The 26,548-nt window shown below is 43.4% G+C and overlaps 1 protein-coding gene across 2 annotated transcripts in view; it reads left to right on the plus strand.

Moving 5' to 3' along the window:
• The window catches only part of LOC144599564 (ephrin type-B receptor 1), a 424,097-nt gene that overhangs the window by 158,652 nt on the left and 238,897 nt on the right, over nt 1-26,548 (plus strand). For both annotated transcript variants that reach the window (XM_078410599.1, XM_078410600.1), the window contains exon 3: nt 3,239-3,920. In XM_078410599.1, the coding sequence (XP_078266725.1) occupies nt 3,239-3,920 (682 nt within the window). The remainder of the gene's footprint in view (nt 1-3,238; nt 3,921-26,548) is intronic.

Genomic DNA, 26,548 nt, shown 5'->3' on the forward strand with positions numbered 1-26,548 from the left:
GTGTACACTGATGTGTGTTTTGATTACTGAGTAAGTGTAAAAGGACCAGGTCAGGATGCTGGTGATGTGGATGCCTAGGAGCGTGAAGCTGTCAACCATATCTACAGCTGCTCCGTCGATGAAGGCAGGGTTGTGTTCACAGCTCGCTTTCAGAGGTCAATAACCAACACTTTTGACTTGCTAACATTAAGGGCCAGGTTGTGTGGGAAGGAACAGCAGATGCTGGTTCACACTAAAGGTAGAAACAAAATTCTGGAACAACTCAGCGGGTCAGGCAGCATCTCTGGAGAAAAGCAATAGGTGACGTTTCGGGTCGAGACCCTTCTTCAGACTGTGAGTCAGGGAAGAGGGAAATTAGAGATATGAAAAGGTACAAAGACCAAATGAATGAAAAGTATGCAAAAGGACAAATCAAAGCCAGCAACGATGATCAACTAAGCAGGATGAGTTGGGGGAGTCCAGAACCAGGGGCCACAGTTTAAGAATAAGGGGTAGGCCATTTAGAACAGAGATGTGGAAAAACTTTTTTAGTCAGAGAATTGTGAATCTGTGGAATTCTCTGCCTCAGAAGGCAGTGGAGGCCAATTCTCTGAATAAATTCAAGAGAGAGCTAGATATAGCTCTTAAGGATAGCGGAGTCAGGGGGTATGGGGAGAAGGCAGGAACGGGGTACTGATTGAGAATGATCAGCCATGATCACATTGAATGGCGGTGCTGGCTCGAAGGGCCGAATGGCCTTCTCCTGCACCTATTTTCTATTGTCTATTGTCTATTGATGACAGTGAAACTAGTAGGACGACTAGGGTGGGGGAGCGACGGAGAGAGAGGGAATGCAAAGGTTACTTGAAGTTAGAGAAATCAATATTAATTCAGCTGGGTTGTAAGCTGCTCACACCTCGCTTGGGAACTTACAACCCAGCACAGGATAAAGAGATAGGCGTAGCTGATGGTGGTATAGCATGATCAAAAATGTTAACAACTTGTGTGGGAGCACAACGAGGAGCGTTTATGTGGCTGTTCTCAAAGATGGTGATGGTGAGGGACTGCGATACTTAAGAGTAGGTGATGAGATTTTCTCTTGTTGGAGATCATTGTATGGCACTTTTATGGTGCGAATGTCACTTTCTACCTATCAACCTATGCTGGACCTTGGTCAATGCCTTGCTGTATACAGGCATGGGCTACTTCATTGACTGAGTGATAGAAAGGAGTTGAATTAGAATTCTCTGAAATTATAAATCCCAGAATAAGTCAGAATGTTCCTGGAAACACAAGGAATTACCTGTGTGTGGTATGGGATGACACTGTCATGAATATGTATACCCTCAATTATCCATGCAATGCAAAAGAGAAAGAAGGATGTTCTTTACTTTCTTTGCATTTTGTATTTCAGTGCTGGGGTTAATGTTAAAAGTAGTAACAAGGAACTGCAGATGCTAGTTTACTAAGACACAAAATACTGAATCAACTCAGCAGTTCATGCAGCATGTCTGGAGAACATGCATAGGTGACATTTCGGGTCAGGACCCCTCTTCAGACTTTAGTCAGCTATTCTTGTTCTCCGGAGTTGTTGCCTGACCTGCTGAGTTACTCCAGCACCTTGTGTCTGGTGTTGATGTTAGCTTGGCCCCTTTTGGGTAACCAAAGCAACTGAACACTGATGGGTCTGGGTACCAGTGAAATTCCCACCTACTCCTATCACATTCATTTTACTACTCAGCTCTATCTAGAGCTTGTTGAGCGGTGCTGGCTATTAGTTTGGAAAAGCCTTACTGGCTGTACCTCCTTAATATCTCATCTTCTGCAGCCTTGTGACCCTCAGGCCTTCCGTCCATTTCCAATTCTAGTCTTCTCCAGCACTCAGATTGAGTTCTGAAGCGACTTTTGTTTTCTCCACCAAGATTCTCTTTAAAACCATGTTGCAGAATCTCTCCATTTGGCTCTGCATTAGCTTAAGACCATCTCACAAGAATATTTGACTTCATTAACAACTCCATGTGAAGCATCGATGCTGCTGAATGTGGCCAAGGCCTTCTGAGATGTAATTGGAACACTATGATACCGGCCCTGCCCACACAGAAGTTGAGAAAACATTGGCATCAGGCTCTCCGGTGTGCCTCCTGGCTAGATTGAAGTTACCAATGTGCTCTGTAGATTAGAGGCAGGTGCTGCAAACCTTTAAGAGGGCAAATGGCATATTGGCATTTGTTGCAAAAGAGTTAGAGTTTAGAAATAAGAAAGCTTTGTACAACTTACAAGTGTGTTGGTGAGGCCACATCTGCAATGATGAGCACAGTTTTTGTTCCTTTGGAATTAATATTGTAGCATTGGAGGAAGTCCAAAACCAAGCCAGTTCCTGGGGTGAGAGGAATGTCCTATTAAGAGAGGCAAAACAGATCTGTGGAGTCCAGAAGACTGAGGGTGTTCACATTCAAGCATATCAGATCCTGAGGGTGCTTGACATTAAGATGTCACTAGTCCCATCTGCTTGCGCTTGGTCCATATCCCTCCAAACCTGTCGTATCCATGTACTTGTCTAACTGTTTCTCAAATGATGGGATAGTCCCAGCCTCAACTACCTCCTCTGGCAGCTTCTTCCAGACACCCACCACCCTTTGTGTGAAAAAATGACCCCTCGGATTCCTATTAAATTGTTACCCCTTCACCTTGAACCTATGTCCTCTGGTCTTCGATTCCCCTACTCTGGACAAGAGACTCTGTGCATCCACCTGATCTAGTCCTCTCATGATTTTGTACACTAATGACTACAACTTGACTAAACAACCTATATTTGTGAATCTCCAACCGCAAATCCGTGCCCCATGTTGGAGGTCGTGAGGATTCCAGCATAGGAGTGCTGTGGGCAAAATAACTCCGGATTATTCACTGCATCTTTGGGATTTGTGCTTTCATGTGGAAATTAGAGAGATGCAAACTTTCATGCAGGAAAATGTCAGCGATGACATGGAAAAATACTGATAGTTTCCCCAGAAAATCCTCTTTCGGAAAAGTATGCTTTAATCTGAGCGAAGCTTTTAAAAACGAAAGATCTGGTCATGTCTTCCCACATTAATCGTGGCCCTACGGGCAAATCTCTTTTTGAAAGAGACACTTTACAAGGAACTTGTTTCTGAGCGTGTGTTTCAGTGTTCAGTACAGACCTAAGGAACTTTCAACCCAGATGTTGATGATGCTGAATTAATAACCTGTGTTCTTGTCTCTTTCTGTTGCCTTGTAGTGGGAAGAGGTGAGCGGCTACGATGAGAATCTCAACACGATCCGTACCTACCAGGTGTGCAATGTCTTTGAGTCCAACCAGAACAACTGGCTGTGGACCACCTTTGTTAACCGGCGAGGAGCCCAACGCATTTACGCGGAGATGAGGTTTACCGTGCGTGACTGTAGCAGCATCCCAAATGTGCCAGGCTCCTGTAAAGAAACATTCAACCTCTATTACTATGAGACCGACTCTGGGCTGACCATCAAAGGTGCTGCACTGTGGACAGAGATGCCCTATCTCAAAGTGGACACCATCGCTGCCGACGAGAGCTTCTCTCAGGTTGACTTTGGTGGCAGGCTGATGAAGGTCAACACGGAGATCCGTAGTTTTGGACCGCTGAACAGGAATGGATTTTATTTGGCATTCCAGGACTATGGCGCTTGCATGTCCCTGCTCTCTGTTCGCGTCTTTTTCAAGAAGTGTCCGAGTATCATTCAGAACTACGCCACCTTTGTAGAGACCATGACGGGCACAGAGAGCACCTCGCTGGTCATTGCCAAGGGCACCTGTGTGCAGAACGCTGAGGAGGTGGACGTGCCCATCAAGCTGTACTGTAACGGGGATGGAGAATGGATGGTGCCTATTGGCAGCTGCACCTGCAAGGCAGGGTACGAGCCAGAAAAGACCACGTCGTGCAGAGGTGAGTGCCCTTTCTACAGCCTCATCTCTTCCATTCCTCCCTTTGCCCCTGTGAGGTAGTATACGTGCTGATCACCTTTTCCTGCCATCCTTTGGTGTTAGTCTAATTGATGGTGTCCATTATTGAATGCAAAGAGAGATTTAGCTCCAGTTTTGTTTTGACAACTTTCACCATAAGGCCAATCAATCTGGGACCATGTCACTGTCTTGATGCTCAGTACCACTGGATTGTCCAGTGCTAAATTGGTGATACAGAATATTGAGCAGTCACCTCTCCTTTCTCCTTATGTATGTTCATCATGTGTGTGCGTGTGCTAAGTACATTGTTACCATACCATACGCGTTATATTACACCACTACCTTTTGACTGACTGTTGTGCTTCCATCTGGTTTATAATACAGTTTGGCAATATCCATATATAGCAATCTTATGCAGGGAGGCAGAGGTATATGCGAGGAAACCGCTGCAATGTGGAACCATGACTGATGATCTCAAAATAAGGAATCAGCAGTTCAAAGTAGATGAGAGAAAAAAAAAATTCACCCAGAGAATGGTGAAATACTGAACCCATGAGGGCTGTGGAAGTCAGTTGCTAAATATATTCCGAATAGTGATTGAGAGATTTTGGATCTTGAGGGTATTAAGGGAAGCTGGGATAGCGCTAGAAAATGGTGCTGCGGTGATTGTACTCAATGGTGGGCCAGGAGTGAGGGGGACAAATGGCCTTCTGCTTCAATTTCTTGTATTCTTATTTTCTGGATCCCTGTGGAGTAATCCAATCAGTTCAATTTCCACCGTCCCACCCTTCCTTTTGTTCTGCAAATAATTTCCTTCTATGTGCTCATCTGGTTCGACATTGAGGGCTCTTGTGGATATTGACCTTTCCCCCCTTGCTTGCATCTCCTGCCCTTTGTCCCTGGTCTATCTACTAATGTAAACAGCCTCCCCCTATTTAGCTGATCTAAACCAGTCACCATCTTGCACACATCGAATCTCCTGGAGGAAATGAACAGATGACGTTTTGGGTCAGGATCCTTTTTTCAGACTGGCAGAATAGGTGGGAGAAAGCAGGAAAAGAGAAGTGGGGCAAAGCCTGGCAAATGATAGATGGAGAAACAAGGAATGGCAGATGCTGGTTTAAAAAGAAAGACCCAAAGAGCCAAAGTAACTCAACGAGTCAGGCAGCATCCCTGGGGAACACAGATGGGTGACATTTCGGGCGGGGGCCCTTCTTCAGACAGATATGACAGGTGGATAAAGATGAATAGGGTTTGAATAGCAACTGGAGTGAAGTAAGTGAGACAATGGCGAGAGTGAAAAGAAGATAAAGGGGTGTCAAAGATAGACACAAAAAGCTGGAGTAACAGCGGGACAAGCAGCATTTCTGGGGAGACGGAATAGGTGACGTTTCGGGTCGAGACCCTTCAGACTGAAGGGTGTCAGATAAGTAGAGAAGGAGTATTTAGTTTAGTTTAAAGATACAGAGTGGAAACAGGCCCTTAGGCCCACCAAATCCGCACCGAACAGCGATCCCCGCACATTAACACTTTCCTACACACACTTGGGAAATTTACATTTATACCAAGCCAATTAACCTACAAACCTGTACGTCTTTGGAGTGTGGGAGGAAACCGAAGATCTCAGGGAAAACCCACGCAGGTCACGGTTGAGAAGGTACAGACTCCATGCAGACAAGCACCCGGGTCTCTGGTGCTGTAAGGCAGCAACTCTACTGCTGCACCACTCTGCCACCCAAATGTAATGTAAAACTGGAGAATGGGATATCTGTGTAAAGGGACAGGGAGGGATAAAAGAGAAATATGAAACTTGAGGAAGGGAGATGAGTATATGGAGGAGGGGTGTGAAGCAGGATGACAGGGAAGCAGAGGAGATATATGGAGGGGAGGTGTGGAATGGGGTGTCTAACTTGAAATTGGACAAATCAATGTTCATAACATTCGGTTGTAAGCTACCTAAGTGGAATACGAGGCGATGTTCCTCATTGAATTGATTGAAAGATCGCTTTATTCATCACTTGGAATTATTTTCCCATGCCCCGATGTACTGTCATTTTACCCCCATACAGATTTGTGCACTTTACTGTAGATGGTTTTTGCCGCATCCAATTGAACTCTACATTACCCAGATCCAGATTCTTATTGCTACAATACTATTCTTCCTTTCAAAAACATTAAACTCAATTGTGTAATGACTGCCATTAAATAAATACTATTAGATACACAACTCCCACAGCAAAATGAAATCTTTCTCTAGTTCCTAATTCTGTCAATAACGTTATAACTGCCTACTTATAATGGTGATAAGGTTTCTTATTGCAGAAGTAAATTCATTCGTAAGCACTGGTGCTGTTTCTCTCCCCCATGATATGCTTTTCTTCCTATATACAATTTACTTGGTTCATTTGCTTCCAAGTCCTGACAGTCACCAATTTATCCTTGCGCCTGCAATTCATTCAATTGTTCTTTATGCGCCGTGAATGTTATTAGGAATCTATTGGGCCACACACTGAACTGACCTCTGCCATACTTAGGCCAGATGCTAGCTCTCCATCACCTCCACTTACTTACCCCTCGACCATGGCCCCACAGATGAGTGCCTGGCTATTATCTCCAGGACTATCTCTGATTTCATCACCTCTAGCGATCTGCCCTCCACAGCTCCCAACCTCATCGTTCACCAGCCCAGCACGGCCCACTTCTACCTTCTCCCAAAATATTAAAAATTGTGCCCGAGGAAGGGTCTCAGCCCAATACATCTCCCAACCTTTTTCTGCAGTGATGCTGCCTGACCTGCTAAGTTACTTCAGCACTTTGTGTCTTCTAATCAGCTTATACTCCACATTTATTTTCCATAAACACTGCTCCTTCCTATGCCAGTCATCCTTGGAGTGGAACTACTCTTTCCCAGCCTATTCCTTTAGCTCTTATTCCTTAGGCATTCAGTTTGGACAGGATTTGTTCAGGAAATGGTTGTGCTTTGATTATCACAAATGTTAAAAGGTGGGAAATATTACATAACCCCCGCACAATGCGTGTGTATGCGTGCTTATGATCCAAATTAATTGAGTATTGCAGATATAACCCTACAGGCTATCCTGTGCTGAGCAAATTGGATGCAGTGGACCATTGTGGTTCAGCATTAATCTCTTCTGAAATAACCTCAGCTGCACCACTTTTTCCCAAGGGTAGTGATTTGCCAATCCTTCCTATACTTAATATGAGCCATTTTGTCCCCTCCCTCTGTTCCATTTGTGCTGCTTTGAATTGAGCAACATAGTCCCTTAGCCTGAGTTGAAGAAACTCCTTGGCTCAGATATAAACTTTCTGGATATGTTTCCTCTTCATTGAGATACTGATTGACCTACCTTGCTGATGTTTCAGAGTTAGATTATGGTTACCCAGTCCTGTGAAAGGCCTTGAAAATGCACTATAAATATAATGGGATATACTTTGACTAGCAGTAAGGTACAGCTGCACTAATATAGTCCAAGAAGGTAAGTGTTGCAGCCTAGTTGTACTAAAATATCACTGTCTGCATATCGGGGTTTACATTTAGAGAGTGTATTAAGCTAAAGTCAATTCTGAACACAGAATGAGGCAAAGCAATGAATATGTTATTACTCTTTTCAGGTCCTCTTACACTTGTCAAGTTGCACACAGTTATGCAAGTATTGCTTTTTATGCATTCACTTGCCAGACAGAAACTCTTTGTATCTTCAGTTGACTTGACAGTTATCACATACTGTAATTATGCCCTCTGGCTGACAGACTTGCTTTAACAGCATTTTGTGAGCCTTTTTGACATGGTTTTTTCCCCCATTAAGCATGCTCAGCCCAGTCAAGTCCTTTTCACAGCTCCCACATCCCTCTCCCAAAACAAACCGTGCTTGTCGCTGGCACGCAGGAAGTGATTTTAATCCAGCTGCTAGGTATTCAACAAGGCAGGCGTTTGGGCCCTTTGGTGTGTGAACTCTGAAGAGCTGAGACCTCAAGGTTTAAGTACATAACATTCCATTAAATTAAAGTGCCTGAGCTTCCTTTAAAAGGGCCACTGAACTCCATTTTTTTTGGGGGGGGGGGGGAGGTGGGTGAGAGGGAATAATAGAAGGATTGATGTTAATAAAATAACATAAGGGGAAGACTGTGCAACGAGACGTTGGCCACTTAACACCATGCCTATTCCACCATTGAGTCTGGTTGGGGCAGTCTGTACCTCGGCTCTGTTTATCCTTTGTTCCATGACTCTGTTTCCCTTTCCTTTACCTCATAATAATCTGTCAGCTCCACGCTTTGAAACTGTTTGTTATTATTTCTGGAGATGGGTTAGGAATTCCAGCTGGATGACTGCTCTAATTTTACATTTATCAGGCGTGAGTTGAATGACGCCGTTATAGTCATACAGTGTGGAAAACGGGCCTTTCGGCCCAACCTGCCCATGCTGACCGTTGCTCCATTTACAGTAGTCCCACCTGCCTGCGTTTGGCCTTGGTCTCTCTATAGTACAAGCCCTTGAGTCCTCCTTACATCATTGTTCAGTGGATACAACAAGCCTCCTAAAATACCAAAACTAAATGTAAATGTGACATGTAAAGCATGGCTTCCATATTGGAATGAACTTGCTTTACATATCACAAGTTATACCTTCCCGATCAGTACGACAAATACAACAATTAATTTATATATAACAAGGACCTAGAAACTGTTAATCTGAAGAATGGTTAATAGAATGTGGAGATGTCAGCTGGCCAGGAGGTTGGTAACATTTCCTATTATTTGTTACGCTTATGGATTAAAGCTGTATCAAAAACACTGGCACTCCCTAAGCACCACTGTCAAATTCCAGCATTTATTATGTTCAAATCCTTTCCACCCATCTCCATCTTATGAGCTTTGGGTATTCAGTGTTGAGATCTTCGATACTTTTGAAATTCACACTTGGCCAATGTCAGGAATCAACCCCAGGTGTCAGGGGTTAGGGGGAGAAGGCAGGAGAATGGGGTTAGGAGGGAGAGATAGATCAGCCATGATTGAGTGGCGGAGTAGATTTGATGGGTCGAATGGCTTAATTCTGCTCCTGTCATTATGACCCGATGACCTAATTCCTTCTCTTTGCATTGATCTTAAATTCACAAAAGAAACATCAATTCCACTCATGTTAGAGATAAAGCATCAAAAGTCCCAGCTTTCAGAAAAATAGTCTTCTCCTAACAGGAATTTGGAATTTGGCATCTCACCAATTGCATTTACTGTTGCTTTGACGTTATGTGTGCCAATATATAGGCACACTGTAGGTACTCTAGCAGTGTTCACTCGCTGTGTATTAACATGAACTGATGTTTATCACAGAGCTATAAAAACAGTAAATACCTGCCTGCTGAAGTAATAGGAAATGGCAAGTGTGAGGGGCTTAGTAAAGAGGAATAAATAAAACGGAGAGTAAAAGGGAGGGCTGTTGCATCTTTTCACACTTGAGTTGTTATTCAGTTAACCAGTTCTGATTGTCTCTTTATTTTTATACATGACTAAACTGCAGTAGAAGCTCCAGTTTCATTTCAGAGGAATGTGTCTTACCTGCTCGGGGCTATTGCAAATTTAAATAATCATTTGATATCTTCAGCAGAAGAATTCACTGTGGAATGAATGATACAGACCAGATGAATGAAAGATAGAGACCTGGTCACTGAAAGATTCTGAAGATGTGGATCAACGATGCACAGATCACTGGGTCCAATGCAACACACTGGGAACACGTATATTGGGAACACCAAATAACCAGCCTTGGTTATTATCTCCACCCTTCTCTCCCCCACCTGACTCATCTGTCAATAATCCCATCCATACCTGAATCCATCTGTCCCTTGCCAGCTCTTACCCCATCCCTTCCCTTTACCTCTTTCCATCAGCAAACTCCCCTTAACTTCATCTGTCTGAAGAAGGGTCCACACCTGAAACATTTCCCTCCACATATGGCTTGAGTTCCTCCAGCATTTTTTTTTCAAGATTGCAGCATTTGCAGTTTCTTGTGTCTTTATTTTGGGAACATGCTTGGTACTACATTTGTGCCTTCAGTTCGGTCTGTATGACGAGCTAGCAGTAACTGGGAGCTGTGTGTTGGAGCTGTGCGTTATAGTGTATGATGTTTAGATTAGTTTAGAGATACAACGCAGAAACAGGCCCTTCGAGTCCGCGCCGACCAGCAATCCCCGCATATTAACACTATCCTACACACACTAGGGACAATTTACATTTTCAAAGCCAATCAACCTACAAACCTGTGCGTCTTTGGAGTGTGGGAGGAAACCGAAGATCTCGGAGAAAACCCACGCGGTCACGGAGAGAACGTACAAACTCCATACAGACAGCGCCCGTAGTCAGAATAGAAATTGGGTCTCTGGCGCTGAAAGCGCAGTAAGGCAGCAACTCTACCACTGCACCACCGTGCCGCCACTGTGCCACGTAATGTGTTGATACATTGTGCTGAGACTGGGCACCTCGTACTGTATCTACGCTCCGCTTTTCAAATTGTGTGCCCCGTGTTCAGAGTGTAAGGGTGCTGCATGAGAGCGCTGGCTTGCACAAGCTTCCTTTATTATTTTTCTGTTATCCATCCAGTCTCATTTGAATTTGTACAGCAAATGGGCTGCAGCACCTTAAATTGGACAGGGGGAGGGAAGATTTGATCAATAATTTGAGCTGAGAATGCAAAGCTCTCAGGGAAGTCAATACACATTGTGATTCTACCACTCTTTCTGGACAGTGAACAATAATTAACGCGAGATAATTAGAACGTGCTATGAATGACAAACAGGAATGGTGTGTGAAAGAAAAGAAAAGGTAAGTGTTGGTTTTTTGAACAGAGTAAAGGCACATCTGAAAAGCTGTCTGACACATTTTCGGCAGAACATTTGAGGCTGAGAAGGGGCCCTATTCAAACAAAACCCACTCAGACATTGAGCAGCTGTCCCACAGCAAGAGACCTATTTTCAGAGTCATTCAGTCACAGCCTTTCATTCAGGGGGATTGTTTTTCAAGGAATGACCTCCCTGACCCACTGCCTCAGGAACGTTGTCCAAGAAATCCCTTTGTGCTGCAGTTCCTGCTTCAGAATGACCATAGTGGGGCGGTAGGATTAGACCGGAATAGTTTCTGGATCACAGCGAATCCCATTGCTACAGTGTGGAGAGAGGCTATTCTGCCCTTCAAGACAGTGCCAGGTCCAATAGGGCATTTCCATGTCCCATTCCCCCTGCAAATTACAGATTATCCAAATCCATTTTGAAGGCCCTGCATGATTCTGTCCACACCAACTCAAATTCGAGGTAATTTCAGGTTGATCCCATTCTCTGAAAATTAATATTTTTCCTAATGTTGTATATTTTACCCCAAATTTTTAATATGTGCACCGGTCCATCAGGGACACAATGCTCCCCACCATCGAAGGCATCTACATGGGGTGCTGCTTTAAGGAGGCAGCAACTACCATTAAGGATCATGGAGAGGAAACAGTTGTCCATCTCTTTGCAGAGTGTGGATTTGCGAAGAAGGTTTAGAGAACAACTAGACGAAGTGGACCTGTTGGACCAAAACCTCTCCTGCATTGGTGCAGCACCCTCCCCCCCTCCCCTCTCCACTCTCCCCCTCCCCCTCTCCTTCCCCCTCCCCCTCCCCTTCCCCTCCCCTCCCCTTCCCCTCCCCTCCCCTTCCTCCCCCTCCCCTTCCCCTTCCCCTCCCCCTTCTCCTCCTCCCCCACTTCATCCCCCTCAAACCCCCTTATCCTCCCCCCCCTCCCTCCACCCCTCTCCCTCCCTCCCTCCCTCCCTCCCTCCCTCCCTCCCTCCCTCCCTAGGAGATGGATTTAAACTTTAAAATATGAATAACTTTAAAAATATAACCGGTTTCAATGAAACGTCTTCCATGAGCACCAAAGGGACGACGGTGAGTAAGGTGGGCCTAAAATTGTCGCGCTCTCGTGTACCGTTTTGACTGTAGTTCAGGAACAAACAAACAAACAAGTGAGAGATTTAGTATATAGATGTAAGAATCCTGCTCATGGTTCATACCGAAAGTGGTTGAAGCAGATGCCTTACTGGCATTTTGGAGACTTTTGGATAGGCATATAGATATGCAGGGAATGGAAGGAAATGGATTATGTGCCGGCTGGCAAGTAAGTGTTGGTCTTGGCATCATGTTCAACGCCAGACATTGTGGGCCGAGGGCCTGCCTTTGTGCTGTACTGTTCAATGTTCTGTGAAATTATTTATTTCATGGCAGTGGATGTCTCCATGATGAAGATATCTATTTAAGATATCTAACGAAGATAACAAGAGGTTATTTATTTAAGATGAGGAGTAAGAGAGTTAGAGGGAATCTGATAAATATTTTTGTTCCAGAAGGTGATTGCAATCTGGAACATAAGGTGGGAAGTTGGTAGGCCAGCTATTCTCATGGTATTTTGAAAGTATCTGGACACACAAATTGCCAACGCAAAGACAGTACATACCAAGTGGGATTAGAATCGATAGGTACTGTTAGCATCTACAATGGTGGGCAAAAAATGCATGCATGTGTGCTGTATGACTGACTATGAAAGGATGCACATCCATGCTAAGACAAGCATCCACCTGAATCCACCAGGTCCTTAGTCGTAAGAGTGTGCTTTTTATTTTGGAACACACTATATTGGCTGTGCTCCCTTACATCGCGTGCAAGGCAGGTTTGACAGAGGTGACACTTTTCTTTTCCTCCAAAATTTAAATTATTTATGAAAATTTATGAGTAATGTAGTACATAATACATCTGTGAATTACTGTTCATAGTGTATTATATTAATGCTCATTCTGTAGATTTATGTGACCTCAGCAGGTCATAAATCACTTCCTCTGGATAAACTGAGCAATAAATAGTACAAGGGCATTTATGGGGGTTCCAGCAGTAATTCAGCACTGACTTCCTGGCCTGAAACTGTAGCCTTTCCCCAAAATACTACACAGCAGCTGCACGGAGCCTCAGTACAACTCCCAGCACAAGAATCCTGGTCCTTGGAACGTGGAATTCTGCGACATTAGGTCTTTGTGCGGGAGGAACAGTGCATTCTGGGCAGACCAGAGGGTGTCTTTCACCCAGTTCGTAATCTTCCGGCGACAATTGCTTTTTGTCTCATTGTTTGTCCATGGGAGCACTTATAGACACAGGGGTATTTGGACTCAACAAAATGTGTTGCTTTGCCCCACCTGCAGGGTTGCTGAAGGGAGGTATAGATGGGACAGATTGTCAGAGCCTTTTTCCCAGGGTGTAAATATCGAAGACCAGAGGGCATTGGTGTACGGTCAGTGGGGGAATGTTCAAACGAGATGTACAGGGCAAGTGTTTTACACAGTGGGGGTGCGTGCTTGGAACGTGCTGCCAGAGGGAACATGCTGCCATGCAGTTCTGGTGGGGCAGAGATGATAGTGGCATTTAAGATTCTTTTAGACAGGCACAATGATTACGCGGCGAATGAAGAGATATGGATCACGTGCAGGCAGAGGAGATCAACTTGGCATCTTGTTTGTCATAGATATTGTGGACCTAAGGTTCTGTTCCTTTTCTAGTGTTTCTTACTGCTTCTATGGGACTCCAGAGGGTACATCCAGTTTGTTGTTAGCTCTGCTGGACTGTCCATCAGCCTACATAACCTTTTAGAATATTCATGGAGAGAGCTGCTAAAACATAGCAAGAGGTTGAATGTAAGGGGAAGGTGAACTGTTGATGGCAAAACCCTTAACAGCATTGATGTACAGGGGGATCTTGGAATCCAGGTACATAGCTCCCTGAAAGTAGCAACACAAGTAGATAGAGTGGGAAAGAAGACTTATGTACTTGCCTTCATTGCTGGGGACATTGAATATGAGACTCAGGAAGTCATGATGCATCTCTGTAAGACTTTGGCAAGGCTGCATTTGAAGTACTGCTTGCAGTTCTGGTCATCCTATTGCAGGAGGGATGTGGAAGCTTTGGAGGTGCATTAGATACAAGAAGTTGTCGGACAAACCTGGATTGATTTTTCTGGGGCATCATATGCTGATAAAATTATGAGAGGCATACATAAGGTAGACAGTCAGAAACCTTTTCTCATTGTGGAAATGTCAAAGACTAGAGGGCATAGCTTTAAGGTGAGAGGGGCAATTTTTAAAGGAGATGTGCGGGGCAATTATTACCCGGAGGGTGATGATGCCTGGAATGTGTTGGCAAGGCTGATGTGGAGACAGATACAACAGTGACATTTATGAGGGTTTTAGATAGGCTCATGCAGAGAAAGGAGGAAAATGGGTCATGTGCATGCAGAATAGTTTATCGGCATCATGTTCGGCACAGACATTGTGGGTCGAAGGGCCTATTTCAATGCTGTAGTGTTCTATGATCTCTGAACCTGTGCCGCATGCTTTCTTGGTTAACCATTCATCATACAGTCAAATTTAAGCTTTGTGAGATTCCAGGAGAGCATCATCTCAATTAAACTGTTTACGATACGAGTCTTTGCTTGGCCCCAATGTTGTAGGTCAAACTGGGAATAAAGGCCTCAACAGCATGATTCTTGATTCTATTCCTTGGGCTGATATGCAACATTGGCTGTTAATCAAGATAAGGATTTAACTTCAACAGAAACCACTATGCTTCAACATTGAGTGTAGGGGAGGTATCTCACTAAGTGAGTGCAATAGCAGCAGACCGAGCAAGCGCATAAACATGAAAGGGGTTTCGTATTTTCATCACAACAGGCAGCAATAAGATTGAATATGAGCCTGTTGGAGAACAAGTGAGAAATTCAGTTGCCTTTGGAGAAATCTCCATTTGTTTTGGTTAAGCGTTGTTCCTGCCCCTCATTCTCTTGATTTTGATTTTTGGCAGTTATTGTTTGTTTTTTTAAGGTTGGCTGCATGATACTGAATCTTTGGCTCGATTAAAGTTTCTTTTACTCTTTGATTTTATCACTGATAGCAACTTAGTACATATTGGTCCACACTAAACTGCATGTTATGACTGCATTAACTGAGTACATTCAACACCAAAACAGATTAAAAAGCTTGTGCTGTAAATCTAGACCCAGTTGCTGGAATTGCAGTTTACCTCAGGGAGTGAAAAGGAACGATTTATGTCAGGATTAAGACCAAGATACCCTCAGGGGTCTTTCACAAAGCAGGTGGCACTTTGAAAGCCAGAAGTACCCATATAATTGAAAATAAATAACATTTTGTTTTCTCCACTTTTCTTTTCCTCTGTGATTTTTTTTTGACCTGGTCATCATCAACTCTCTCAACTCTGACTGTGAGTTTTGTGCTTTTTATTTTTTCACTTAGGAACAGAGGACCAGAAGTAGAATATTCAGCCCCTTGAAACTGAACTACGATTCAATTAGGTTATAGTTGATGGATATCTTAATTCCATCTACTTAGGCTCTATAGCATTCCGTAGTCATATTCAGCACAAATCCATCAATCTCAGGAATACACAAACTGCTGGAGTAGCTCAGCAGATCAGGCAGCATTTCGGGAGAAGATCTCTTATTTGCTTGGGTTGCTTACAACCCTATGGTATGAATATTGAATTAATCAAATTTAGGTAACCTCTAACAACCCTCCTCTTTTTCCCCTCCTCTTTTTCCCACTTTCATCCCTCTCCCCAATTTCCTGTGCCGTACCTGGTCCAGCACCTATTCCTCCCCTCCCCCTCCACCTGCATTCCTATCCCTGGCTTCACAATGTACAATTCTTCAACCCCTTGTCTCACACATTCCGTTTTTCATCTCTGGCTTTTGTCCAACCATCTGCCTTTCAAACCCCCTCCCCCCTCCTGCGTTCACCTATTACCTGCCCGTTTTGTCCTGACCCTGTTTTCCAGCTTTCCAATTATGTTCTCCAGGGATGCTGCCTGTCCCTCTGAGTTACTCCAGCATTTTGTGTCTTTTTTTGTAAACGGGCATCTGCTTTTTCTTGATTCAATGTATTGAAAAAACTGGTCACTTTGCATGTCCTCGCATGAAGATGGCAAACTTGACAAAGGATGGTGTTCTTGCAAGAGGCAGTGTGGGAGGAGGTGTAGTCAAGGTAACTGTGGGAGTCAGTGGGTTTGTAGTAGATGTCAGTCATCTATCTACTGATGCTTGTGATGGAGACAGAGATTGAGAAAGGGGAGAGTGTCAGACAGAGTCCAAGTGAATTTGAGGGCAGGGTTAGAAGTTTGTGATAATGTTGATGAAATCAATGAGTTGTACTCGGATGCAGGAGACAGGCCCAATGCAGTTGTCGATGTAATGGAGGAAGAGTTGGGGTAGGTTTGGAACGTGTAATGTTTAATGTAACCATCAAAAAGACAGGCATAGCTGGAGCCCAAGCAATTCCCCATAGCCAAGATCTGAATGATTAATGGAACAATTGGCTGGCCTGCTCCTGTACTCAGGTTGATGTCTTCCCTGTCCCTGCAAAATCTGACTGCCTCTGTATACCACTGCCATCTTAACCTTCCAAACATGTGAATGCCTATCTACTCACTGAATCACAAGCACCCGTCTCGTATGGGAGTCACATCCTTTGCAGCCTCATGCTAAGGATTCAGGGACAAATTGGTAGGTAAGGTTGGCAAGGGTAGGCTGACAGACCCCTTCTGCCTGGTAGAAAGGTTAAATACGGTTTTAGAGGGCATAGCTTTAAGGTGAAAGAGGAAAGTATAAAGGAGATTTGCAGGGCAATATTTCACATAGAGAATGGTGGGTGCCTGGAACATGCTGCCAAGGGTGGTGGTGGAGGCAGAATCTCTTTAAGAAGCTTTTACATAGGCACATAAATATGCAAGGACTGGAGGGATATGGATCATATACAAACAGAAGAGATTAGTTTAATTTGGCATCGTGTGGCACAGACATTATAGGCTCAAGGGGCTGTTCCTGCACTGTACTGTTTAATGTTCTAAACTGAGCTCAAAAACTGGAATTGCTGAATAATTTGGATTAAGCATTGTGAATTATAGACGAATGGGAGAACTGGCTGAACTGTAAAATTGTGCAGGACAGAAAGAGGCCCTATCAACCTTCCTCATACACACTGATTGGGATGCCTATCCATGCCAATGCTATTTGCTTTGGATTATCCCACTATGCCATTCCTACCTGCCTATCTGCCCTTGCTTGAAATGTCATAACTCAGAATTGTAAGGAATTTACAGCAAACCTTTGCTTCAACCAGTTCCATGCTGAAGTTTATGGTTTAATTTCAACCTGGGTTCCCTTGTGTGCATCTTTACCATTTGTCTATTATTCTGCGTGATAGCAATTTTGTTCTTTTTCACAACTCTCTGGGTATAAAATAAATTACTTTCAGTTAAAAGAACAAGGAGAAAATAATAATCTGTTAATAATAGATGACTGGGGAATTACAGAAAATATCTCTTTTTTGGTTTGGGCAAATCAGCATTGAAATTTGATCCAACCATTCACTTTGTATCCAGAGGATCTTCGTCCCCAAATCCTGCTGGTTGTTGTGGATTTTTTTAAAACAAGGGGTAGAAGCTCATGCTAGTTCAAGTCAAGTCAAGTCAAATTTATTTGTCACATACACATACACATACACGATGTGCAGTGAAATGAAAGTGGCAATGCCTGCGGATTGTGCACAAAAAAGAATTACAGTTACAGCATATAAATAAAGTTAATAAGTTACTATAGTGTAGACAAAAAATTTAGTCTCTGGAGTTATAAAAGTTGACAGTCCTGATGGCCTGTGGGAAGAAACTCCGTCTCATCCTCTCCGTTTTCACAGCGTGACAGCGGAGGCGTTTGCCTGATCGTAGCATCTGGAACAGTCCGTTACTGGGGTGGCAGGGGTCCCTCATGATCTTGCTTGCTCTGGATCTGCACCTCCTGATGTTTAGGTCCTGCAGGGAGATGAGTGTAGTTCCCATGGTGCGTTCTGCCGAACGCACTACTCTCTGCAGGGCCATCCTGTCCTGGGCAGAGCTGTTCCCAAACCAGACTGTAATGTTGCCGGACAGGATGCTCTCTACAGCCCCAGAGTAGAAGCAATGAAGGATCCTCAGAGACACTCTGAATTTCCTCAGTTGTCTAAGGTGGTAAAGGCGCTGCTTTGCCTTACCCACCAGTGCGGCAATGTGCGTTGCCCATGTCAGATCCTCTGTGATGCGGACTCCCAAGTATTTAAAACTGCTCACCCTATCCACAGTAGACCCATTTATCTCCAGTGGTGTGTACGTCCTTGGATGTTTGGCCCTTCTGAAGTCCACAATCAGCTCCTTCGTTTTAGTGACATTCAAGAGGAGGCTATTGTCCTGACACCAGAGTGCCAGATCAGCCACCTCCTCCCGGTAGGACCTGGGGAACTTCAGTCAATGAATGTGTGATAACTCCCACAGTGAATACTTCAGTCCCTGCAGTGTGCATGGCTGTAATCAGAGACACGCCACACGAGGAAAGTCTGCCAGTTATAAATTCTTCTGCTGATGCTTGCCAGTATACAGAATGGACTATACCAGTGTCTGGCGCTTCCAGACAATGGCTTGGAGTAAGAGCTGGGGGCTGGCTCTCTGTAGCCTAAAGTCATATCATATCATATCATATCATATATATACAGCCGGAAACAGGCCTTTTCGGCCCTCCAAGTCCGTGCCGCCCAGTGATCCCCGTACATTAACACTATCCTACACCCACTAGGGACAATTTTTTACATTTTACCCAGCCAATTAACCTACATACCTGTACGTCTTTGGAGTGTGGGAGGAAACCGAAGATCTCGGAGTAAACCCACGCAGGTCACGGGGAGAACGTACAAACTCCTTACAGTGCAGCACCCGTAGTCAGGATCGAACCTGAGTCTCCGGCGCTGCATTCGCTGTAAAGCAGCAACTCTACCGCTGCGCTACCGTGCCGCCCATGTTGGAATGTTCCCCCCTTTTTTCACACAGAGAGTGGTGAGTCTGTGGAATTCTCTGCCACAGAAGGTAGTTGAGGCCAGTTCATTGGCTATATTTAAGAGGGAGTTAGATGTGGCCCTTTTTGCTAAAGGGATCAGGAAGTATGGAGAGAAGGCAGGTACAGGCTACTGAGCTGAATGATCAGCCATGATCATATTGAATGGCGGTGCAGGCTCGAAGGGCCGAATGGCCTACTCCTGCACCTATTTTCTATGTTTCTATGTTTCTATGTTTTTTAAGCATTTCATCGTCATGCTGGATGACGCTGTTCTCCATTTGATACTAAATCTCTCGAATAGCGGACAAAGATGTCTAATGGTAAATGATCTCAAATAGGATTAATTCAGGGCCTCAGTTATCTCCCTGTGTCTCTCCAGGTTTGTGTTGGATGCAAATTCAGAGTAAAGTTTAACATAGAAAATGCATATTATTAATGTGAACCCCAGCCACTATTGACTAGTCGTGAGAACCCAGGTACCACTGAATTATTTAAGACATGTTGTGTTTATCATAATGGTTTACCTTGTTTACATGGGGTATATTTTCAATGTGTTTTTTTCCATCCATTGAGCACTGAGTGGCCTTTGATTCTTGATTTGTACGGGTGCCAAGGATTATGGGGAGAACGCAGGAGAATGGGGTTAGGAGGGAGAGATACATCAACCATGGCGGATTTTATGGCGGAGTGAACTTGATGGGCCGAATGGCCAAATTTTGATCTTATCACTTATAAATTTATGAATTTTGCGCATCAGAGACTCAGATTTGGCCAGTCGGAAAAAGTATTTTTTTGTAGCAGTTCATTAGGTCGTAAGTGATAGGAGCAGAATTAGGCCATTCGGCCCATCAAGTCTACTCCGCCATTCACCCATGGCTGATCTATCTCTCCCTCCTAACCCCATTCTCCTGCCTTCTGACATCTGTACTAATCAAGTTTGGATGGATGAAGTGCTGGGTAGCAGACTTCTCCCTCCATGTCCATCATACACTTGCGATATTCTGACACTGTTATCACTTTTACCATTTATCGTTACGTGCAGGCTGTATTTATTTTAATGATATTGGTGTATCCTAGCAACAATTAGGGAAAAAAAACTATGAGTTAATAAGAAGCAAAAGCTGATTTTAATTTACAAGCTTGTGCCTGAGAGGATCGAGCGTTGAGTTACCATGGTTAATGACATTGATTCCGAGATCAATGCAGATGAGCCCAAGAGTGGAAATGAGCACTAAGCTCTGTCTCACTTCACTGGGGCTTGATAGTTGCTTTCTCTCTCACACGTCCCTTTTTCCTGTTTCAAAATGACCATCCTTCTCAGTGTGACTCATTCCTGAAGTAAGTGCAAGGCCTTTCATAGAATAAGTCCACCAACTTGCCGTGTACTTCATTATTTTACTAAAGAAGCATCAGTAAACAGATAGAGTAGTCCATGTTCTGGATGAGGAGAGAGGCTAAACAACAGATCAGCTGAATAGCTCCTGTACCAAGGTGGCACAGTAGCGTAGCTAGTAGAGCCGCTATTTCTCAGTTGCAGAGATCCAAGTTCAATCTTGACCTCGGGTGCTGTCAGTGGGAATCTGGCTGTTCTCACTGTGACTAGGTGGGTTTCCTATGGGTACTCTGGTTCCTCGCACATCCTGAAGATGTGTGGGTTAGTAGGTTAACTGGCCAATGTGAATTTTTGCGAGTGTGGAGAATCTGGAGGTAGGGGATTTGATAGGATTGTGGTGAGGAAGCGATAGAGGCGTGTACAATTACAATGTTTAAAAGACAGTTGGACAGGAACATCAATAGGAAAGTTTGGGGAGATATGGGTTCTTGGTCCTCCAAAATATTCCAAATGGAATTTAAACTGGAGGTGGCGGAGTATGGACTTAAGCAAGAAGGGCTTCTTGGAGAAGAACGGCCTTAAATTTAGTTGCGTCTGGTTGAATAACTGTAGTAGGGTGAATATGGGCCAGGCTGAGGCAAGTGGGACTGGCTCAGGAAGAAATCTGAGTCAACATGGACTGAATGGCCCGTTCCAGTGATATATGACTTTCATATTGGCAAAGAACAGGGCAAAATAACAATGTGTAACATTTAAATAGTGTTCAATAGAGTGAAGGATAAATAAACATTTTGGGAAAAGGAAAAAACAAATAAAACACTCATGAAGTTCCATAAATAAATAATGGCACCAGGGAGCAACACATGGGGGTAAGGAAAAAAACAAACATTCAGAACTAAAAAGGCAGAGGAGTTCAAGGTGGGAGAGAAAGTGAGGGTATTAAGGGGGGTCAAAAACAATTATTGTAGATGTAGGACATATAAAAATATATCATCTCAGAACAAAGCAAAATCATAAAATATTTTGTAGGTACATCAATAAAATAGGATGTTTGGAATGTGAGTAGGGTATTTAGAAGATAGACAGTCCAAACCGTTGTAACAACAGGGAGATAAAGATATTTAAATATTATTTTATTTTGGTGCTCACCAGGGTGAGCGAAAAGGTAGACATGACATTGGATTTTGAGATGAAAGATGAGATAAATGCTTTTAGATAGGGGGATATATGGCATGAATCCATCAAAATCAAAGCGGATAAACTCTTGGTCCCAGTAGGTTGCTCCCATGCATTTTAAAGGAATCCAAAGAAGAGATTAAAGAGAATAACGAATTATTAAATATAATATAAAACACCAGATGCCTAATAAGGATGTATGCCTGATCTCCCAATCTACTGTGTTAAAGCCCTTGCACGTCACGATACAGTACTTTAACGGAAAATAGTGACACTATTTTCTGCACGCTGGTTCCTTTGTCTTTTGCACTATCTGTGGTAATCACGGAAGGTGTGATTTCTCTGGATAGCACACAACACAAAGTTTTTTTTTCCCTGTATCTCATTAATAAACCAATACCAATGCAAAGTTTGTATTTAAGAAAGCTAGAACATGGGTGTAAGGAAAACCATTGAAATCCCTACGAAAGGAGAGAATAGAGGAACATCTGGACAAATGTAATAATGAACAGTTGACAAGACTAACCTTGGCCTCCAAGTTTGCATACTGTACATTCAGAAAGTATTCACACCCCTTCACTTTTTCCACATTTTGCTACGTTACAGCCTTATTTTAAAATGGATTTAATTCATTTTTTTAATCATCAATCTACACACAATGCCTCATAATAAAAAAATCGAAAACAGGTGTTTAGATTTTTTTGCAAAGTAATTAAAAAGAAATAACTGAAATATCACATTGACATAAGTATTCAGACCCTTTGCTATGACACTCAAAATTGAGCTTATGTTCATCCTGTTTCCATTGATTATCCTTGAGATGTTTCTACAACTTGATTGGAGTCCACCAGTGGTAAATTAAATTGATTGGACATGATTTGGAAAGGCATACACCTGTCTATATAAGGTCCCACAGTTGACAGTGCATGTCAGAGCAAAAACCAAGCCAGGAATTGTCTGTTGACCTCCGAGACAGGATTGTGTCGAGACACAGATCTGGGGAAGGGTATAAAACAATTTCTGCAGCATTGCAGGTCCCGAAGAGCTCAGTGGCCTCTAGCATTCTTAAAAGGAAGAACTTTGGAACCACCAGGACTCTTCATAGAGCTGGCCGCCCAGCCAAACTGAGCAATCGGGGGAGAAGGGCCTTGGTCAGGGAGGTGATGGTCACTCTGACAGAGCTCTAGAGTTTCTCTGTGAAGATGGGAGAACCTTCCAGAAGGTCAACTATATCTGCAGCACTCCATCAATCAGGCCTTTATGGTAGAGTGACCAGACAGAAGCCACTCTTCAGTAAAAGGCACATGACAGCCTGCTTGGAGTTTGCCAAAAGGCACCTAAAGGACTTTCAGACCATGAGAAACAAGATTCTCTGGTCTGATGAAACCAAGATTGAACTATTTGGCCTGAATGCCAAGTGGCACTGCTCATCACCTGGCCAATACCATACCTACAGTGAAGCATGGTGGTGGCAGCATTATGCTGTGGGGATGTTTTTCAGTGGCAGGAACTGGGAGACTAGTCAGGATCGAGGGAAAGATGAATGGAGCAAAGTACAGAGAGATCCTTGATGAAAACCTGCTCCAGAGCATTCTGGACCTCAGATTGGGGTGGAGGTTCACCTTCCAACAGGATAACGACCCAAAGCACACAGCCAAGACAATGCAGGAGTGGCTTTGTGACAAGTCTGTGAATGTCCTTGAGTGGCCCAGCCAGAGCCCGGTCTTGAACCCGATCGAACATCTCTGGAGGGACCTGAAAATAGCTATGCCTCAACAAAGTATTGCAGAAAGGGTCTGAATACTTATGTAAATGTGATATTTCAGTTATTTCTTATTAATTACTTTGCAAAAATTTCTAAACACCTGTTTTCACTTTTTTATTATGGGGTATTGTGTATAGATTGATGATAAAAAAAAAAGAATTTAATGCATTTTAAAATAAGGCTGTAACGTAGCAAAATGTGGAAAAATTGAAGGTGTCTGAATACATTCTAAATGCACTGTATGTCTCCAAATTGGTAGGATAGATGAATGGGTTTCTTTTTGTTACTAATGTTCTTTAATAACAGGGAAAAGTAGGGTAAATAGAGTACAGTGGCTGAACATCCAGGATTTTGTAGGATGGGAGAATATTCTTAAAGGACTGAATGGCCTCCATCTCTTCATTCATTGCAACAATCCATAATTCCTCTGTCAGAGCTGTAGATTATATCTTTGTGAAAAGTCTGCACTGAAATGAGTTGGAAAGCTTCATCCGGTTCTGCCCTCAAGAGCTGTCTGCGCATCATAGATTCATACTAACCCTCACAGGCCCTTTGGCCCAACTCGTCCATGCCAACCAAGATGCCCATCCAACATAGCCTCATTTGCCTGTTTCTGACCCATATCCCTCTAAACCTTTCCTATCTATGTACATTCCAAATATCTTAAATGTTGGTATTGCACCTGCCACAGCTACTTTCTCCGGCAACAGGTTCCATATGCCTACCAGCCTCTGTGTGAAAAAATCCCCCCTCAGATTCTTACTAAATCGCCCCTCAGATTCTACCATGGCCTTTCTTCCCAAAATGCCCATTCCTCAGGCTACTTGCCCGGCTGGCCAAAACTCTACTGTAATTCTTGATAACCATCCTTATTGTCTACAATACCACCTATTTCAGTGTCATCCACAAACTTACTATTCAGGTCTTGTATACTCTCATCCAAGTCATTGATATACACCACAAACTGCAATGGGCTTAGCACTGATCCCTGAGGTGCACCACTAATCTCAGGCCTCTGGTCTGAAAAACAATCTTCCACCACTATCGTCTGCTTCCTAACATGAAGCTAATTCAGCATGCAGTTCGTGAGCTCTCCCTGGATCCCATGGGATCTAACCTTCCAGAGCAGCCTCCCATTTGGAACCTTAACAAAGGCCTAAATAAACTATATTTACGACCCTTCCCTCATCAACCTTCTTGGTTACTTCACCCAAAAAACTTGAATCAAATTTGTGAGACAATCTCCCCCTGCACAAAACCATGCTGACTATCATGCCTGAGTTCCCAAATGCGTTTATATGTTATCCCTCAGAATCATCTCCAGTAATTTGCTTAAAACAGATGTTAGGCTTACTGGTCAAGAGTTTCCAGGTTTGTCTGCATCCCGTTGAGAAATAGAGGCACAACACTAACCTCCCTTCAGTCCTCTGGCAGCTCAGCCATAGTTCAATGATGATTTTTATATCTCAACCTGATTCCTGCAATTTCTTCCCTAACTGCTCACGGTGTTCTTGGATATACTTTATAAGGCCCAGGAGATTTAGCTTCATATATTTTAGGACACCCAACACCCGCTCAACTGTAATATGGACTGTCCTCAAGACATTGCCATTAACTCTCCCAAGTTCCCTCACCTTCAGTGGAGTTTGTAAGTTCTCTTGTTTTCCTTTGATTTTGAAGGTTGAGAAGCAATCTGTTTCCGACATAAAATGACCGTGGTTTATGGAATGACTACACAAAAAAGTTATTTCATGGTGGGTGAATCAAGATTAAAATGGCATAACTTTAAATATAGTATCATGTCTAATAGGAAATGAAATAGGGAAACCTTTTTTTCCAATGCAAAGGATAGTGGGTGTTGAAGATTTCCAATTAGGTCAATGAATTTTGGATTAAGACATCAAGGAATATGAAAAATGTAGAGATGGATTTGTGTAAATGGGTGCTTAATAGCTTGTGCCTACTTGGTGGGCCGAATGGCCTGTTTCCATGCAATCTGCAAACTTATTTATTGAACCCATTTCCATGCAAACTTATTTATTGAATATTGTTACAAGGCAATCAAATCTAATTAAATGGTGGAAGATGTTTGATGAAGGGGCACGTTGGTACAGCGGTAGAGTTTCTCCCTTACAGCACCAGGAGACCCGGGTTCTATCCTGACTATGGGCGCTGTCTGTATGGAGTTTGTATGTTCTTCCCATGACTACGTGGGTTTTCTCCAAGATCTTCAGTTTCCTCCCACACTCCAAAGACATCCAGGTTTGTAGGTTAATTGGCTTTGGTAAAATTGTAAATTGTCCCAATTGTGCATAGGATTGTGTTAATGTGCGGGGATCACTGGTCGGCGCTGACTCGGTGGGCCGAAGGGCCTGTTTCCATGCTGTATCTCTAAACTAAACTAAAATAAAACTGGATACCCCATTACTTTCTCTCTTGTTCCATTATTTCATTGTCTCTGTCCTTTCTAGTCTTCATTGCAACACCATCCTTTTGCTAGGTAGATCCCTGAGAAGATTAGTGATGCAACTCCAAGTCAGCAGCAGAATACAAATAAGGGATGAATCATTAGCTGGAACTGGAGCCACACTGGTCACTTCACTTGTTTCATTTTTCAAAAGCAATCGGCTGTTAGTAATATTACATGAATATATTTGTGTAGTCACTGTGACGATATGAAAAGTGTAGTCATGGAGAACTTAGCAGAAAGAAGATTGTTAGATCCATGCTGAGTAGTGATATGATGAGGAATTATTTTCACGGGAGGGACGAAACAAAGCTCTCAGCAGCAGAACGGAGGGCACATGAGCGGTAGAGTTTGTGTTAATGCTGTGTACGTGCCAGGCAGTTTAAACTGGAGATGATAAATGAGCTGGGACTTGGAACGAATCAGTGACTCCTTGATCTAGTAGCATATTTAGCTGACTGGTGACTTCCTGTTAGTGCCGTTCTATCGCAAACTCCAGCTCAGCAAATTGACGGATTGATGCGCGATCACACATTGATGCCAGGTCATGTTCACCAAATGCTTTAGGAGAAAGGAAACAGCCCAACTTAAAGTCACCAGTATGTTCCCATATGTGGCTCTCTTTTCTCTGCTATCTCATTTCTGTTACTAAAGTTTTGAATTTTATTCCTCTCTTTCTCTGTTAAAGGTTTGTGCTGGGCAGTGTTTCACAGATGTTATGAGTCCCGATTCAATTAGTTGTCATTTCATATTCACATTTTTTTTTAAAATTGGTTGATACCGTGGTGTTGTTGTCTGTTCAAACTGTTGTCTCACAGTGCCAGAGTCTTGGTTTCAATCCTGAACTCTGTTCTCAATGTGAGCGTAAGGACTTCCATTGTGTGCTCTGGTTTGCCTTCCACATCCCAGTG

This window comes from Rhinoraja longicauda, chromosome 13, assembly GCF_053455715.1.
Source record: "Rhinoraja longicauda isolate Sanriku21f chromosome 13, sRhiLon1.1, whole genome shotgun sequence".
NCBI classification, from domain to species: domain Eukaryota; kingdom Metazoa; phylum Chordata; class Chondrichthyes; order Rajiformes; family Arhynchobatidae; genus Rhinoraja; species Rhinoraja longicauda.